General features: G+C 40.7%; 1 protein-coding gene across 1 annotated transcript in view; it reads left to right on the top strand.

The window, feature by feature from the left end:
- The window catches only part of NPC1 (NPC intracellular cholesterol transporter 1), a 46,970-nt gene that overhangs the window by 8,019 nt on the left and 25,113 nt on the right, over positions 1-13,838 (top strand). Inside the window, exons 2-5 of the mRNA XM_081950279.1 lie at positions 3,921-4,043; positions 5,323-5,429; positions 6,515-6,690; positions 13,561-13,728. Of these exons, the coding sequence (XP_081806405.1) occupies positions 3,921-4,043; positions 5,323-5,429; positions 6,515-6,690; positions 13,561-13,728 (574 nt within the window). The remainder of the gene's footprint in view (positions 1-3,920; positions 4,044-5,322; positions 5,430-6,514; positions 6,691-13,560; positions 13,729-13,838) is intronic.

The following is a 13,838-nucleotide window of genomic DNA, read 5'->3' as shown; positions in this document are numbered from 1 at the left end:
TTGGCATAATGTGCCTTTTGGAAGATTCTTAACATTTGGAAAGTCAACAATAAGCAATTTCCCAATTAAAAAATGGGCAACAAATTGTCCAGTTTGAAGTTATCATACTGTATCTTAGGCAAGATGATTTGTCTCCCCCTGTCCTCATCCCCCACTTCCCAAAACTCTGAAATCTGCTGGATATTGTTCATTTATTCTTTCTTTGTAAAAAGAAGCAAACGTGGTCAATTTTTGTATTCTTCTTGATCTGGTGAGGAGTTAAGGAGCTGAGTCATACAACAGCTCCAGTTTTCACTATGGTTGTTGGCCCTATGACAGCTGAGCTGTCCTCAGACTGCCATGTGGTTCCCCAGAAATGCCCATGATTTGTGTAATCCTTAAACACACTTTGAAATTCCAATATGCACTTTTGCTGAGTTAAGAGACCCGAGGTTCAAAGAGTATTGGCTGCCTAGATGCTGAGTTAAAGTTTCAGCGATGAGCATAATCCCTGTATCATCTTTTTAGATTTTGCAATTTTCTCTTAGCTTCTTGTTTCTACTTAGATTAAACACAGCAGTGCTCTGTCATACTAAGACAAGGAAAACAAGTTCATGATAGCTTTTTCCTCCTCTGCCATTTGGGCAAAATATTGTTATCAAGCAATAACTTAATGTGATATGTATAGGATGTCTTCCTTTGAGAAATCTTAGCATGGTACTTTTTTCTCCCCAGTTACATAATAGCAGAGCATTTTAAATACAGGACTTTCTAATTCCCCATCATAAATTGAAACTCCACTTATTTATCCAACTTCCTTAGAAAGTAGTCTAAGTTTCTCCAGTATGTTTAGAAAGAGGAGGTAAAGCTGAGAGATTGAAACCAGGACAAATGAACAAAAAGTTAAAAGGAAATAGATTTTTTTGAAGGGAACCACTGAGTTTGGGGAAAGAAATCAGGTGTATTCAAAGTGAAAGTATGCTGTGTTGGGTTTTTTGGCTAAGGGAGGGATATTTGCTTGCTTGTGGACAGCTGTTGCATCATGTGGTTTGAAGAGAACGGGCAATAGCAGCAGAGTCATTGATCAAGAACTAGCTAGCGGAAAGAGCAAGAACTAGCTAGTGGAACGAGCTATATTCCTTAGCCAAGAGCTCAATCCCAAGGAGCACTTGAGAACCTGATATTTTTGAAAGCAGCCGCATCCCAGCCAGCTCTATTTAAAAAGAAGGCAAACTTTTGGGATTCACAACTAAAATAAGCATAGGAAGTCGGGAGTTTTGTGAGAAACCTGATTAGGAGAGATTTCACTTCCATAGAGCAGGGGTGTCCAAACTTGGCAACTTTAAGACTTGTGGACTTCAACTCCCAGAATTCCCCAGCCAGCAAAGTTGCCAAGTTTGGACACCCCTGCCATAGAGTTTAATGATTGTTTAAGAAAGCCAGAGCTCCAATTCTGTTAATGGGTAATATATATCTCAATTTGAAAGTTATCTACCTCCACAGTAATATCCTTGGTGGATGAATAATATCATCCAAGGACTGCATCTCTCCTTCAGTAACACCTCATTTTCTTTTAAATGATGTCTTTTCCAAGATCTTGCTTGCTGTTAATTGCATGGGAGCTAATCTACCAAGTGTATGTAGCAATCCCATCCTTGAAAGTCTCGTTTTTCTAGTTCAGTGGCATTTCCTTACGTTTCCTACATTAGTTTAATTTGTTTTCTAAAAACCAAGAGTTCACTATATTGAGTACAAACCCATAACTTACGTCCAACTTGCAGATACACATTTGATGTTTTATACTATAACTGGAAAGCATCTTTTCTCCTGTGGACTTTCTACCACATACTTTCTGTTATTTGTCTAAGATTTCAAACTCATAACCCACAGGCTATGAAGGTCTCCAGCTGCTTTTTAAAAGTTTTTTTTCATCCCACCTGTTATTTCTTTTTTATAAATAACTCAAGACAACTAATATTCCTTTCTTCTACCACTTTTCATGCAACACCCTATGAGGTGAGTTGGCTGAGAGAGTGTGTGACTGGTTCAAAGTCATCCAGCCAGTTTTTCATGCTTAAAGCTGAAACTAGAATGCTCCTGGTTTTTAGTGTGGAGTCTTAACCAATGGACCAAACCGGCTCTTTTGGTGCAGCCAGTGCTTAATTATTATTTTTTTCTGTTCAGTCATGTCTGATATTTAGACATTGCCTGGACAAATCCCTGCAGTTTTCTTGGCAAGTTTTTTTTTCCAGAAATGGTTTCCCATTGCCTCCTTCCTAAGGCTGAGGGAAAATGACTGTCCCAAAGTCATCCAGCTGGCTTTGCGCCTTATGCAGGAACAAAACTCATAGTTTACTGGTTTCTAGCCTTATGTCTTAACCACTTCACCAAACTGCCTGTACCAATCTTGGAAGGCAGTAACTGAAAGTATGTAGCTTGCTAATCTTCTTTAAGCTGACAAATAAGTGGCACAAACTTTTGGCATCATGTAGGATAGTCCCAGGGGATTTTTGCTGCTGTCTCTGCTGCAGTTCCTCCTCGTTGTAACTCTAGAAAGAGAAGCATGCCTCTGTCCAAGTGCAGAGCAAGCTTAGTTGCAACTATACTTCAAGCCGTGCACTAAGGTGCTGGAGTCAACTACACAGTCATGTAGTCTGCATTTCATTCTAGAGCTGTAATGAAAAGGAGTGACAGTAGATGACAGTCTTAGTTGTGATGGCATCTCAGTGCCAAGGTAGAGGTGCAGCCATCCCTTAGCATGTCCTGGCTAGGCACAGGCCTGATCTTTTGGGTTAAGGTCATAGCAAGGAGGATTAGTGCAAGGGAAACATACCCCAGCCCAGGCTGTAATAGTCTTGTTTCTTCAGTCTCTGAGACTCCATCAGGTATTTTCCAAACTTATTTTCCAAAGCACCAGAAGGCAGGACAAGAAATAATGGACAGAAATTAATCAAGGAAAGAAGCACCCTGGAATTAAGGAGAAACTTCCTAACATTGAGGACAATTAACCAATGGAACAATTTGCTGTCAGAAGTTGTGGGTGTTCATCAGTGGAAGTTTTCAAGAAGAGACTGGGCAGTCACTTGTCTGAAATGGTATAGGGTCTCCCACTTGAGCAAGAGGTTGGACTAGAAGACATCCATTGTCTCTTCCATCTCTTTTCTGGTTGATTGGCCAGGTAGAAGAAAAATCCCACTTAAAGCTTTTTGTTGTGGAGGAAAATGGAGAGGAAAGAGAACTTTTACCCCACTTTGACCTCCTGTATTAAAAAAACAGATTAAATATCGAAAGCAGTGGTAGCATTTGGCCTGCATCAAGTTCTTCAAGTAAGAGTCATCCATCAGATGCCTACGTTAAATGTTATATCAACTGTGCCTGCAATTTCACACATTACCATAGGCCAAGTAGACACTTATGAAAAATATAGGAAAGTTGTTCTATAAAGTATTTTTAAAATAAATTTAAGTTTAATGGTATACCACAATACTTTTTTCTTTTGTTTTGATTCACTAGAGATTTTTATATCAGTGTACAAAATGGCTTCTCCTCAGGTATTCCTCAAGGTGATTTAAGTTTGAGATCCTTTGTGTGTTAAATATTGGTGCAGAAGTTAAACATGCACCATTTGTTCCATGTTTCTAATGTCACGTACGGTAGTTGTCTGATTTGGAAACTCAGAGAATTTTCACAAGCACTCCGTAATGTAGCATATTGGAACCCTATTACACAATTACACTAATAGAAAAAAATAGAACAAGTAGAAATAAATAGATTAAATAGAAATAGCTTTCTAATATCCACTATTTAGCCAGTTTAGTTTTGTATTTTCATTTATGAAATAATCCGACATGTTACTTTTTTATAGGTCTGATGACTAAATTTGCTTCTTGACCAATTAATATGCATCCTGTTTCTTAATTGTTTCCCCCCCTTATCTGTAGGCATTCTCAGACTCTTGCATATGGTACGGCCAATGTGGAATTTCTTCTGGAGACAAAAGGTATAACTGTCAATATAATGGTTCAGCAATACCACTACCAAAGGATGGGTATGATTTAGTGCAGGTAAGTCTTTGATTAATTACATTTTTATTAAAGGATTCTTAAAAATAAATCTTTTGGAAATGAGGTAAAATATTTGGTTATGTTTTCCTAAAATGTTTAATATGCCTTACAAGTAACGAGCATGCAGATAGGCTAATAGTAAACCATGTTCTTGATTATTTAGATTAGTTCTCCGTGCTTGGTTTATATAGTTTCAGAATGTAGTCTTAAAAATGTATCATTCTATTATTGAGAATGTTCTCTCTAGTACAGAGAGTCCTTCATTCATTCAGTGACATTCAAAGTTACAATGATACTAAAAACTGTATTTACAAATAGTCCTCAAAGTACAGCTGTTATCTCATGTGACATCACATTTTACAACCGCATCGCTTAGCAGCGGCAATCCCAGCAGTCCTAGTTGATCTCACAACTTGAGGACTACCCATCGGCACATCTGGAATTTAAGATTATAATATGGATGCTCAGTCAAGTGGCTTAGTTATGAAGTGCAAATTTATCTGAAGACAAATGAGTGACGTTCCTTCTCATCATCCACCTAAGCCTACCAAGTGATTTGATCACTTTTCAGGTTTACCACATAACTATTTCTACTACTTTGCCTGACAATATATCACTTTCCTGCTTAAAATTAAAAGTTGGTTAAAAATAAACAAACACCTTCCTCCCCCAATAGCTGAGATAGAAACGTTGGCATATTTCATAGCAAATGCCACGGGACTTATCTGCAGGCATATTTGTGTCAAACAACACAAGATGTTCTGAATTACCTACATAGGTAGAACATCTTATCCCTTAACAGTTTTAGTTATAAAATAATGGTGACTGTTGCTATATTGTAAGCTGGAAATACAGTGGATATAAAAAGTCTACACAATCTGGTTAAAATGCCAAGTTTTTGAGATATAAAACAATCAGACCAAGATAAATCTGAGCTTTATATTGACTTGATCAAGAGTCAGTTTATTTATTGCCAGTTATGTATTGACTAATATTTAACATCAGTTTAAATGTGATTAGTTAGTACTGAACACAGCCACATCATACTTATTCAACCAGGCTTTTGTAAGTTTTTTATTGTTATTTTTCCTCTAAAAGATTTCAGTTCATTTTTCAATTGAATTATGCAGTTTACATGTTGTATTAGAGATGGAAAAAATTCTGAAGTTATTAATCTTGGTCTGATTTTTCTTGGTCTGATACTGAAGCCAGCAGTAGAAGAATCAGGTTGTTTTGTCATTTTAGAAATATTTCTTTAAATATTCATTTTTTTCTTAAGGAACTCTGTCCAGGTTTTTTCTTTGAGAATGTTAGCCTTTGCTGTGACGTACAACAACTCCAGACTTTGAAAAGTAACCTGGAGCTACCATTACAATTTCTTTCCAGGTATGTGGAGATATGGGGAGGTTGAATAGATTGTTTTAAATAAACTGGGAGATTAATTACCGTATTTTTCGGAGTATAAGATGCACCGGAGTATAAGATGCACCAAGATTTTGAAGAGGCAAATTAAAAAAAAAGTTTTTGCACTCTGCAGACCTCCCAAAAACGGCCTGTTTTTCGTGAAAACGGGCCCAGGTGGTTGTTGTTTTTCAAAAAATGGCATGAATAGCCTTTAGGAGGCTTATAGAGTGCTCCTGGGGGGGAGGGGAAATTGAGCAAAAAAACAGCTCGTTTTTCACTCATTTCTGTCCTCCCCAGCCCCCAGGAACCCTCTATAAGCCTCCTAAAAGATCTGCATGGCCATTTTGGTGAAGGAGGCGGGGTTTTGGGAGGCAAAAAATGCTGTATTCAGGGTATAAGACGCACCCAGATTTTCAGGCTCTTTTTTGAGGAAAAAAGGTGCATCTTATACTTCAAAAAATACGGTAGGTATTCTGTTCATAAGGAAACAAAAAGGAATGCCTGTTAAAAAATTCAATATTATTTTGGTCTTAACAGTTTTAGAAAGTGTTCATGATAACAGACTTCTTACTCTTAATACTAAATCACTTCCAGTAAGCTGAATTATATGAAATGCTTATGTAATAGATGTGTTCTTGATTACTTTCTCATTTTGGATTACATTGCATGAGTATTTATTTTGGTTTTACTATGCATAGAAACACCATAAAATAGCCACTGAGTCTATAGGCTGTATACATCTGCACTGTTCTGTGAGATTAATCAGCATGAATAAACATATTCATAATTCATAATATGTATATTCATAATACATATGAATAAATATATTTGTCTAATATTTTGTTGTGTTGCCATGATGAACTCTGTATTTTTCACATATGATATGTGTATTCTTTAGGTAAATTATAGATATAAGATTTATTGGTAATTTTTGAAATTACACATTCCAGAAGTTTATTATTAATTTAAATTTAAACATTCGTGCAATATTACTTTCCTCACAAGAGAAAGAATATATATGAGCTTTATTTTATAAACTCTACAACATCAGTATTACCTCTCCTCAGGTGTCCATCATGCTTTCATAATTTAATAAATCTGTTTTGTGAGCTAACCTGTAGCCCTCATCAGTCTGAATTTTTGAATGTTACTCAAACATCGCCATATCAAGATCCAGTTACAAAAGAGAACAAAACCAACATCGTAGAGCTGCAATATTATATTGGGGAAAAATTTGCTAATGGTAAGAAAATATAAATAATATAGTACAGTTAATTTTTTTCATTGTCTAGATTTGTAAAGAATTCTATAATTCTATAAATTTATGTGTGCATTTATGTATAAGCACATTTATAATTCCGGTAAAGAAAAATACATCCTTGATCTTCTTGGCTATTGAACTAATTATTTTGTTCTTTGCATCAGCCCCAATGCAATTAAACTAATTTTTAATTTAAATTGGGAAATTGCTAGTTTTAAATCAAGTTATTTAAGTCAAGCTTCCCACTAACATTTCCTAACACTGGTGAAATGTGACTGTTGAAACATTTTTATCTTGGTCTGGTAAATCAAATTAGCAAAGAAATATACAGGTCTATATGTACATACACACACAGATACACACACACACATGTCCTCAAGTTACAATGACAATTGAGACTGGAATTTTCATTGATATATGATGTCATAAAGTGTGACGTTCCGGTGAGCAGATTGCTTAGCACTGCCAATCCCTGCAGTCCTTGTTTCTGTGGTTAAGCAAGGATCATGAGTTGTTAAGTGGCCACCTGCTTGTAGCTTACTGCAAGCTTCCAGTAGCCAAAGATAGTGGACAGAAGCTAGAAGGAAGTTGTGAGTTCCAGAAAGCATGTAAATACATTGGCAGGGAGATGAGTGGCTGCTGCCAGGTGGGAGAGGGAGTTCGGGAGCGTGCTAGTAGCCAGAGAGGCATGGTGCAACGGCAGCAGGGCTTGGGGTTGTTGCTGCTGATGGGAGAGAAGCAAGGTCCGTAACCAACAAGGCCCCCCTCATTAATGAGTTGATCTCTGAGGGGGAGCTGGACCTTGCAGGGATAACGGAGACCTGGTTGGGCCACGAGGGTGGTTTACCCCTCGTGGAAATGTGCCCACCAGGTTTCCATGCATTCCATCAGCCTCGGGCCCTGGGTAAGGGTGGTGGGGTGGCGGTAGTTATACGGGAAGGTCTAGAGCCGAGGGAGTTCACTGTTCCTCAGATATCCGGGTGTGAGTCCCTTGGTGTGAAATGGGGCCCAGGGAGGCAGTTGGGTTTGCTGATTGTATACTTGGCTCCTCGCTATACATCAGCGGCCCTGCCCGAGCTCCTCGAGCTGATCTCGGAGACGGCGGTTGAGATCCCCAGGCTTGTGGTTATGGGGGATTTCAACCTGCCGTCGACGGGAGCAGCGTCTGAGGTGGCTCGGGAGTTCATGGCTTCCATGACAGCCATGGGCCTGACCCAGTTAATTCAGGGCCCCACACACGAAGGTGGCCACACATTGGACCTTGTTTTTGTATCTGAGCAGTGGACGAGTGATCTGGGTATAGGGGACTTTGTTGTTACACCCCTGTCATGGTCGGATCACTCATGTCTCCGGCTGGACTTCCCTGGCGCTACCCCCCACCGCGAGGAGGCGGGACCAGATGGTCCAAGCTGGTACCGCCCCAAGCACCTGATGGAGCCGGATAGGTTCCAGATGGAGCTTGGGCCATTACCTGTAGCCCTGACCCGCGCTCGGTCGGAGGACCTAGCGGCCGCCTGGAATAGGGCGGCGGCTGGGGCCTTGGACCGGGTTCCGCCTTTGCGACCTCTCCTGCGGCAGCGACCCACCCGGGCTCCTTGGTATACCGAGGAGCTGAGGGTGATGAAGCGCCATAGGAGACGTCTAGAGAGCAGGTGGAGGTCCTCACGCTCCGAATCTGATCGAACACAGGTAAGAGCCTATTTACGGACCTACCTTGTGGCATTAAGGGCGGCCAAACGTAGATATTGCGCTGCTCTTATTGCGTCCGCGGATAACCGCCCTGCCGCCCTGTTTAGGGTGACCCGCTCCCTCTTGTCACAGAGGACGCAAGGGGCACCCTTGCAGGGCAGAGCAGAGGAGTTTGGGGAATATCTGCAGGATAAAGTCGCTCAGATCCGGAGCGGATGGGCCCCCCTCAGTGGACCGGACGGGCCGCCAACAGCGAGTCTTGTGAGACCATCCTGGGAGGAGTTTGATTCTGTTGCCCCCGAGGATTTGGATAGGTTGCGTGGACGGCTGCGACCGACCACATGTTTAATGGACCTGTGTCCCTCCTGGTTGGTACTGGCATCTTGGGAGGTGACCCGAGGCTGGCTTCTGGGCCTGGTGAATGCCTCATTGGGTGAGGGATCCTTACCAGCCGCCTTGAAGGAGGCGGTGGTGAGACCCTTACTTAAGAGGCCTGCACTCGACCCAATGGAGCTAGCTAACTATCGTCCAGTCTCCAACCTTCCGTTTTTAGCGAAGGTTGTCGAGAATGTGGTGGCGCAGCAGTTTCCACAACACCTTGACGAATCCGAGTATCTAGACTCACGCCAGTCCGGCTTCCGACCCGGGCACAGCACAGAGACAGCCTTGGTCGCGTTGGTCGATGATCTCTGGAGGGCCAGAGATAGAGGTTGTTCCTCTATCCTGGTCCTATTAGACCTCTTGGTGGCTTTTGATACCATCGACCATGGTATCCTATTGCGCCGTTTGGAGGGGATAGGAGTCGGAGGTACCGTTTTGCGGTGGTTCGGCTCCTACCTCTCCGACCAGAGGCAATGTGTGTTGACGGGGACAGAGGTCGACCCCGAGGCCACTCACTTGTGGAGTGCCACAGGGGTCGGTCCTCTCGCCTCTCCTGTTCAACACATATGTGAAGCCGCTGGGTGAGACTGCAGTTGGTTCAGAACGCAGCCGCGCGGGCTGTGATGGGGAGTACGAGGTACTCCCACGTAACACCTCTCCTGCGCGAGCTGCACTGGCTACCTGTGGTTTTTCGGGTGCGTTTCAAGGTGCTGATTACCATCTTTAAAGCGCTCCATGGCACGGGACCTAGTTACTTGCGGGATCGCATCCTCCCACATACATCCCTGCGGCCAATTCGCTCACACAGGGAGGGACTTCTCCTGGTGCCGTCCACTAGGCAATGCCAACGGGCGACACCAAGGAGTAGGGCCTTCTCTGTGATGGGCCCAACCCTCTGGAATGACCTCACCCCCGACATTAGAACCACTTCTGACCTCCGCTCCTTCCGGCAAAAATTGAAGACTCACCTGTTCCGATTAGCAGGCCTGGCATAATTACAACTGTCCCTCCTGGCAAATGTATTATTATCTGGTTATTTTAGGGTTTTTTAATCTGTTGTGTCTGTTTTAGGGATTTTAAAAAAATTATATTTATTTAGCTTTGTACAGTTCTTTTAATTGCATTTTAACCTCCTCCAAACTGTACATATTTAATTTTTTATTGTATTTTTGTGATATTCTCTATGGACTGTACACCGCCCCGAGTCCCTTCTGGGAGAGGGGGCGGTCTAGAAGCACAAATAAATTGAAATTGAATTGAAATTGAATTGAGAATGCACAAGGGTGTGTCAGTAAGGGAGGTACAGGGTGAACCTGGTGGGGCTTGGGATTGCTGCTGCTGGGTGGGGAAATATGCACGAGTGGCTGGAGAAAGAGATGTTGAGCAGGTGGAGAAAACTTGTCTGAACAACTTACTACCTTCCTTGCTGGCTTCCTGTTGACTTTGTTATAGGAAACGAGCAAGGAGGGTTGCAAACTGCAACTATGTGACTACAGAATGCTGCACTTGTGGTAAATGTGAGCTGCTTGCCAAGTGCTCTGATCGCAATCATGATATTGTGGGAGTAGTAGAATGGCCAAAACTTTGAGAACCATTCATAACCACCCCTCATTCAATACTGTCATAATTTCCAACAAACACTGAACTAGTGGTTAACTAGCTGTAAACAGGTAGTCTTAGATTTATAATAGTTTGTTTAGTGACCATTTGAAGTTACAACGGCATTGAAAAAAGTGACAGCACCGTTTTTCACACTTAACAACCATTGTAGCATCCCCTTGAACACATTATCAAAATTCAGATGCTTGGTAACTGACTCATATTTATGACAGTTGCCATGTCCTGCGGTCAGGTGATCGACAAGCAAAGTCAGAAAGGAAGCCAGGTTCATTTCACAGTTGTGTTACTAATTTAACGACTGCAGGGATTCATAAAACAACTGTGCCAACAAAGTCGTAAAATGAGGCCAAATTCGCTTAACTCTCACTTAGCAACAGAAATTTTAGGCTCCATTATGGTCATAAGTCCCATATAATATCTCTGCACAGTTCTGTTTTTCAGCATTCAGTATTGTGGAAAAGCCATTGAAACTATTGAACTACAATTATTTGTAGTTCATCGAGATGTGTAGAGAGACATGGTGTGGGAGGTGAAGAAAAGAGCAAGAGGATTTGTCAAACTGGTTAAACTTGAAATGTCAAAAATCTCTTAGCTATCTTAATGCAATCTTGGGGTTGCTTTATTGCTATTGTTTTTTATATTATTTATTATTTTATCATAAAAATACAAAACAATAAAACAAAATGAAACTAAATAAAACCATACATTCAACCCTAACAAAAACAAAAGGAAAAAAATAGTGTGCAAAAAAGAGGAAAAAGTGATTAATTCCATTTAACATTTAACATGTAGGATTCACCCTTGGCTGGATGCTGAAAGAAAAAAAAGTAAATTCTCCTCCCCTTGTACATACATACATACATGCATATATCAAAGAAGAAAAAGCAGTCAATACGTTGAGCTAAACATTATACTAATCTTCAAATTCCTCTTTTAACCATCTGTTATTATATTTAGCACATAGAAAGTTCACAAACTGTTTTCAGCCTCTTATAAAGCTGTTTAGTCCATTATCTGTAATCAAAGCAGTTAATTCTGCCATCTCTGCTATTTCAGTCAATTTCAAAATCCATTCTTCAACAATCGGCATCTCCCTATCCCCAGTGTTTGGCAAATACAATCCTCGCAGCGGTAACCATGTGAAGGACTAGCTTACAATACAATACAATAGTAGAGTTGGAAGGGACCTTGGAGGTCTTCTAGTCCAACCCCCTGCCTAGGCAGGAAACCCTATACCGTTTCAGACAAATAGCTATCCAACATCTTCTTAAAGACTTCCAGTGTTGGGGCATTCACAACTTCTGGAGGCAAGCTGTTCCACTGATTAATTGTTCTCACTGTCAGGAAATTTCCCCTCAGTTCTAAGTTGCTTCTCTCCTTGATTAGTTTCCACCCATTGCTTCTTGTTCTACCCTCAGGTGCTTTGGAGAATAGTTTGACTCCCTCTTCTTTGTGGCAACCTCTGAGATATTGGAATAATGCTATCATGTCTCCCCTAGTCCTTCTTTCTCTTAAGCTAAACATACCCAGTTCCTGCAACCGTTCTTCATATGTTTTAGTCTCCAGTCCCCTAATCATCTTTGTTGCTCTTCTCTGCACTCTTTCTAGAGTCTCCACATCTTTTTTACATCGTGGCGACCAGAACTGAATGCAGTATTCCAAGTGTGGCCTTACCAAGGCATTATAAAGTGGTATTAACACTTCACGTGATCTTGATTCTATCCCTCTGTTGATGCAGCCTAGAACTGTGTTGGCTTTTTTGGCAGCTGCTGCACACTGCTGACTCATATTTAAATGGTTGTCCACTAGGACTCCAAGATCCCTTTCACAGTTACTACTACTGAGTAAGGTATCACCTATACTGTACCTGTGCATTCCGTTTTTGTTGCCTAAATGTAGAACCTTACTCTTTTCACCATTGAATTTCATTTTATTAGCTAGTGCCCAATGTTCAAGTTTGTCAAGATCCTTCTGTATCTTAAGCCTATCTTCTGGAGTGTTGGCTATTCCTGCCAGCTTGGTATCATCTGCAAATTTGATGAGTTCCCCATTTATTCCCTCATCCAAATCATTGATGAAGATGTTGAAGACTACTGGGCCTAAAACAGAGCCTTGGGGTACTCCACTGCATACTTCCCTCCATGTAGATGCAGTTCCATTGAGAACTACACGTTGAGTGCGGTTGGTCAGCCAGTTACCAATCCATCTGGTGGTGATGCTGTCTAACCCACATTCTTCTACTTTATCTAGTAGTAGGTTATGGTCTACCTTATCAAAAGCCTTACTGAAGTCCAAGTAAACTATATCAACGGCATTCCTCTGGTCCACTAATTTTGTCACATTATCAAAGAATGGAATAAGATTAGTCTGGCATGATCTGTTTTTGACAAATCCATGTTGGCTTTTGGCTATTACTTTGTTTGCTTCTAGGTGTTCGCAAATTCGTTGCTTGATTATTTTTTCCAGAATCTTTCCTGGTATTGAGGTTAGGCTGATAGGTCTGTAGTTTCCTGGATCTAATTTTTTCCCTTTTTTGAAGATGGGAACCACATCAGCTCTTTTCCAGTCCTCTGGTAGTTCCCCGGTGTTCCAGGATCTCTGAAAGATATAATTCAGTGGTTCTGAGATCTCGTCTGCTAGTTCCTTCAGAACTCTGGGGTGTAATCCATCCGGTCCTGGTGATTTGAACTCATCTAGGGTAGACAGGTGCTCACTTACCATTTTCTTCCCTTATTAGTATGTTTTCACATATTTGCAAGAACAAACCTCCCCCCCCCCCCTTAATGATTAAAAAGTGAACCTGGATTTTGACTACATTCCAGCACTTATTTGAATTTCCTTTATACATTTTCTGGGGTAAAGTACAATGGTACATCATTTTATAAAAGTTTTCTTTCAAACTGTAATTTAATGTAAATTTTAGTCCATTGGTCTCATTTATCTAGCATTATATTATACCCCAAAAATTTTGCCCATTTTACGGTACACTCTAATGTATTCATCTTCTAGGTTCATCTTGAGTAATATTTTATATATTTTAGAACTCAAGTGGTCAAGTGGAGATAACCACTCTAATTTCTGTTGCTGATTGAATATAATAAATCCTCTTTTTATAATTTAGTATATCAACTTGTTATTTTTGTGTTAAAATTGTTCTTCCAGATATGTATAATGCCTGCAAAGATGTGGAGGCTCCATCAAGCAATATTAAGGCATTAGGTCTGTTGTGTGGGAAAGATGCTAAAGATTGTAATGCAACCAATTGGATTCAGTATATGTTTAGCAGCAATAATGGCCAGGCTCCCTTCAACATGATTCCAATATTTTCAGGTAGGAAATATGAACATTTTAATATGCTTTTAATTTTTGTGCAATCTAATAGATGCTAAAGTTTTATCATGATATAAATAGTTGGATGATGTCACTTGGAACTTTTTAGC

Source organism: Natrix helvetica, assembly GCF_964273705.1.
Source record: "Natrix helvetica genome assembly, chromosome: 4".
Taxonomy (NCBI): Eukaryota; Metazoa; Chordata; class Lepidosauria; order Squamata; family Natricidae; genus Natrix; species Natrix helvetica.
This window is presented reverse-complemented; position numbering and strand designations above follow the sequence as displayed.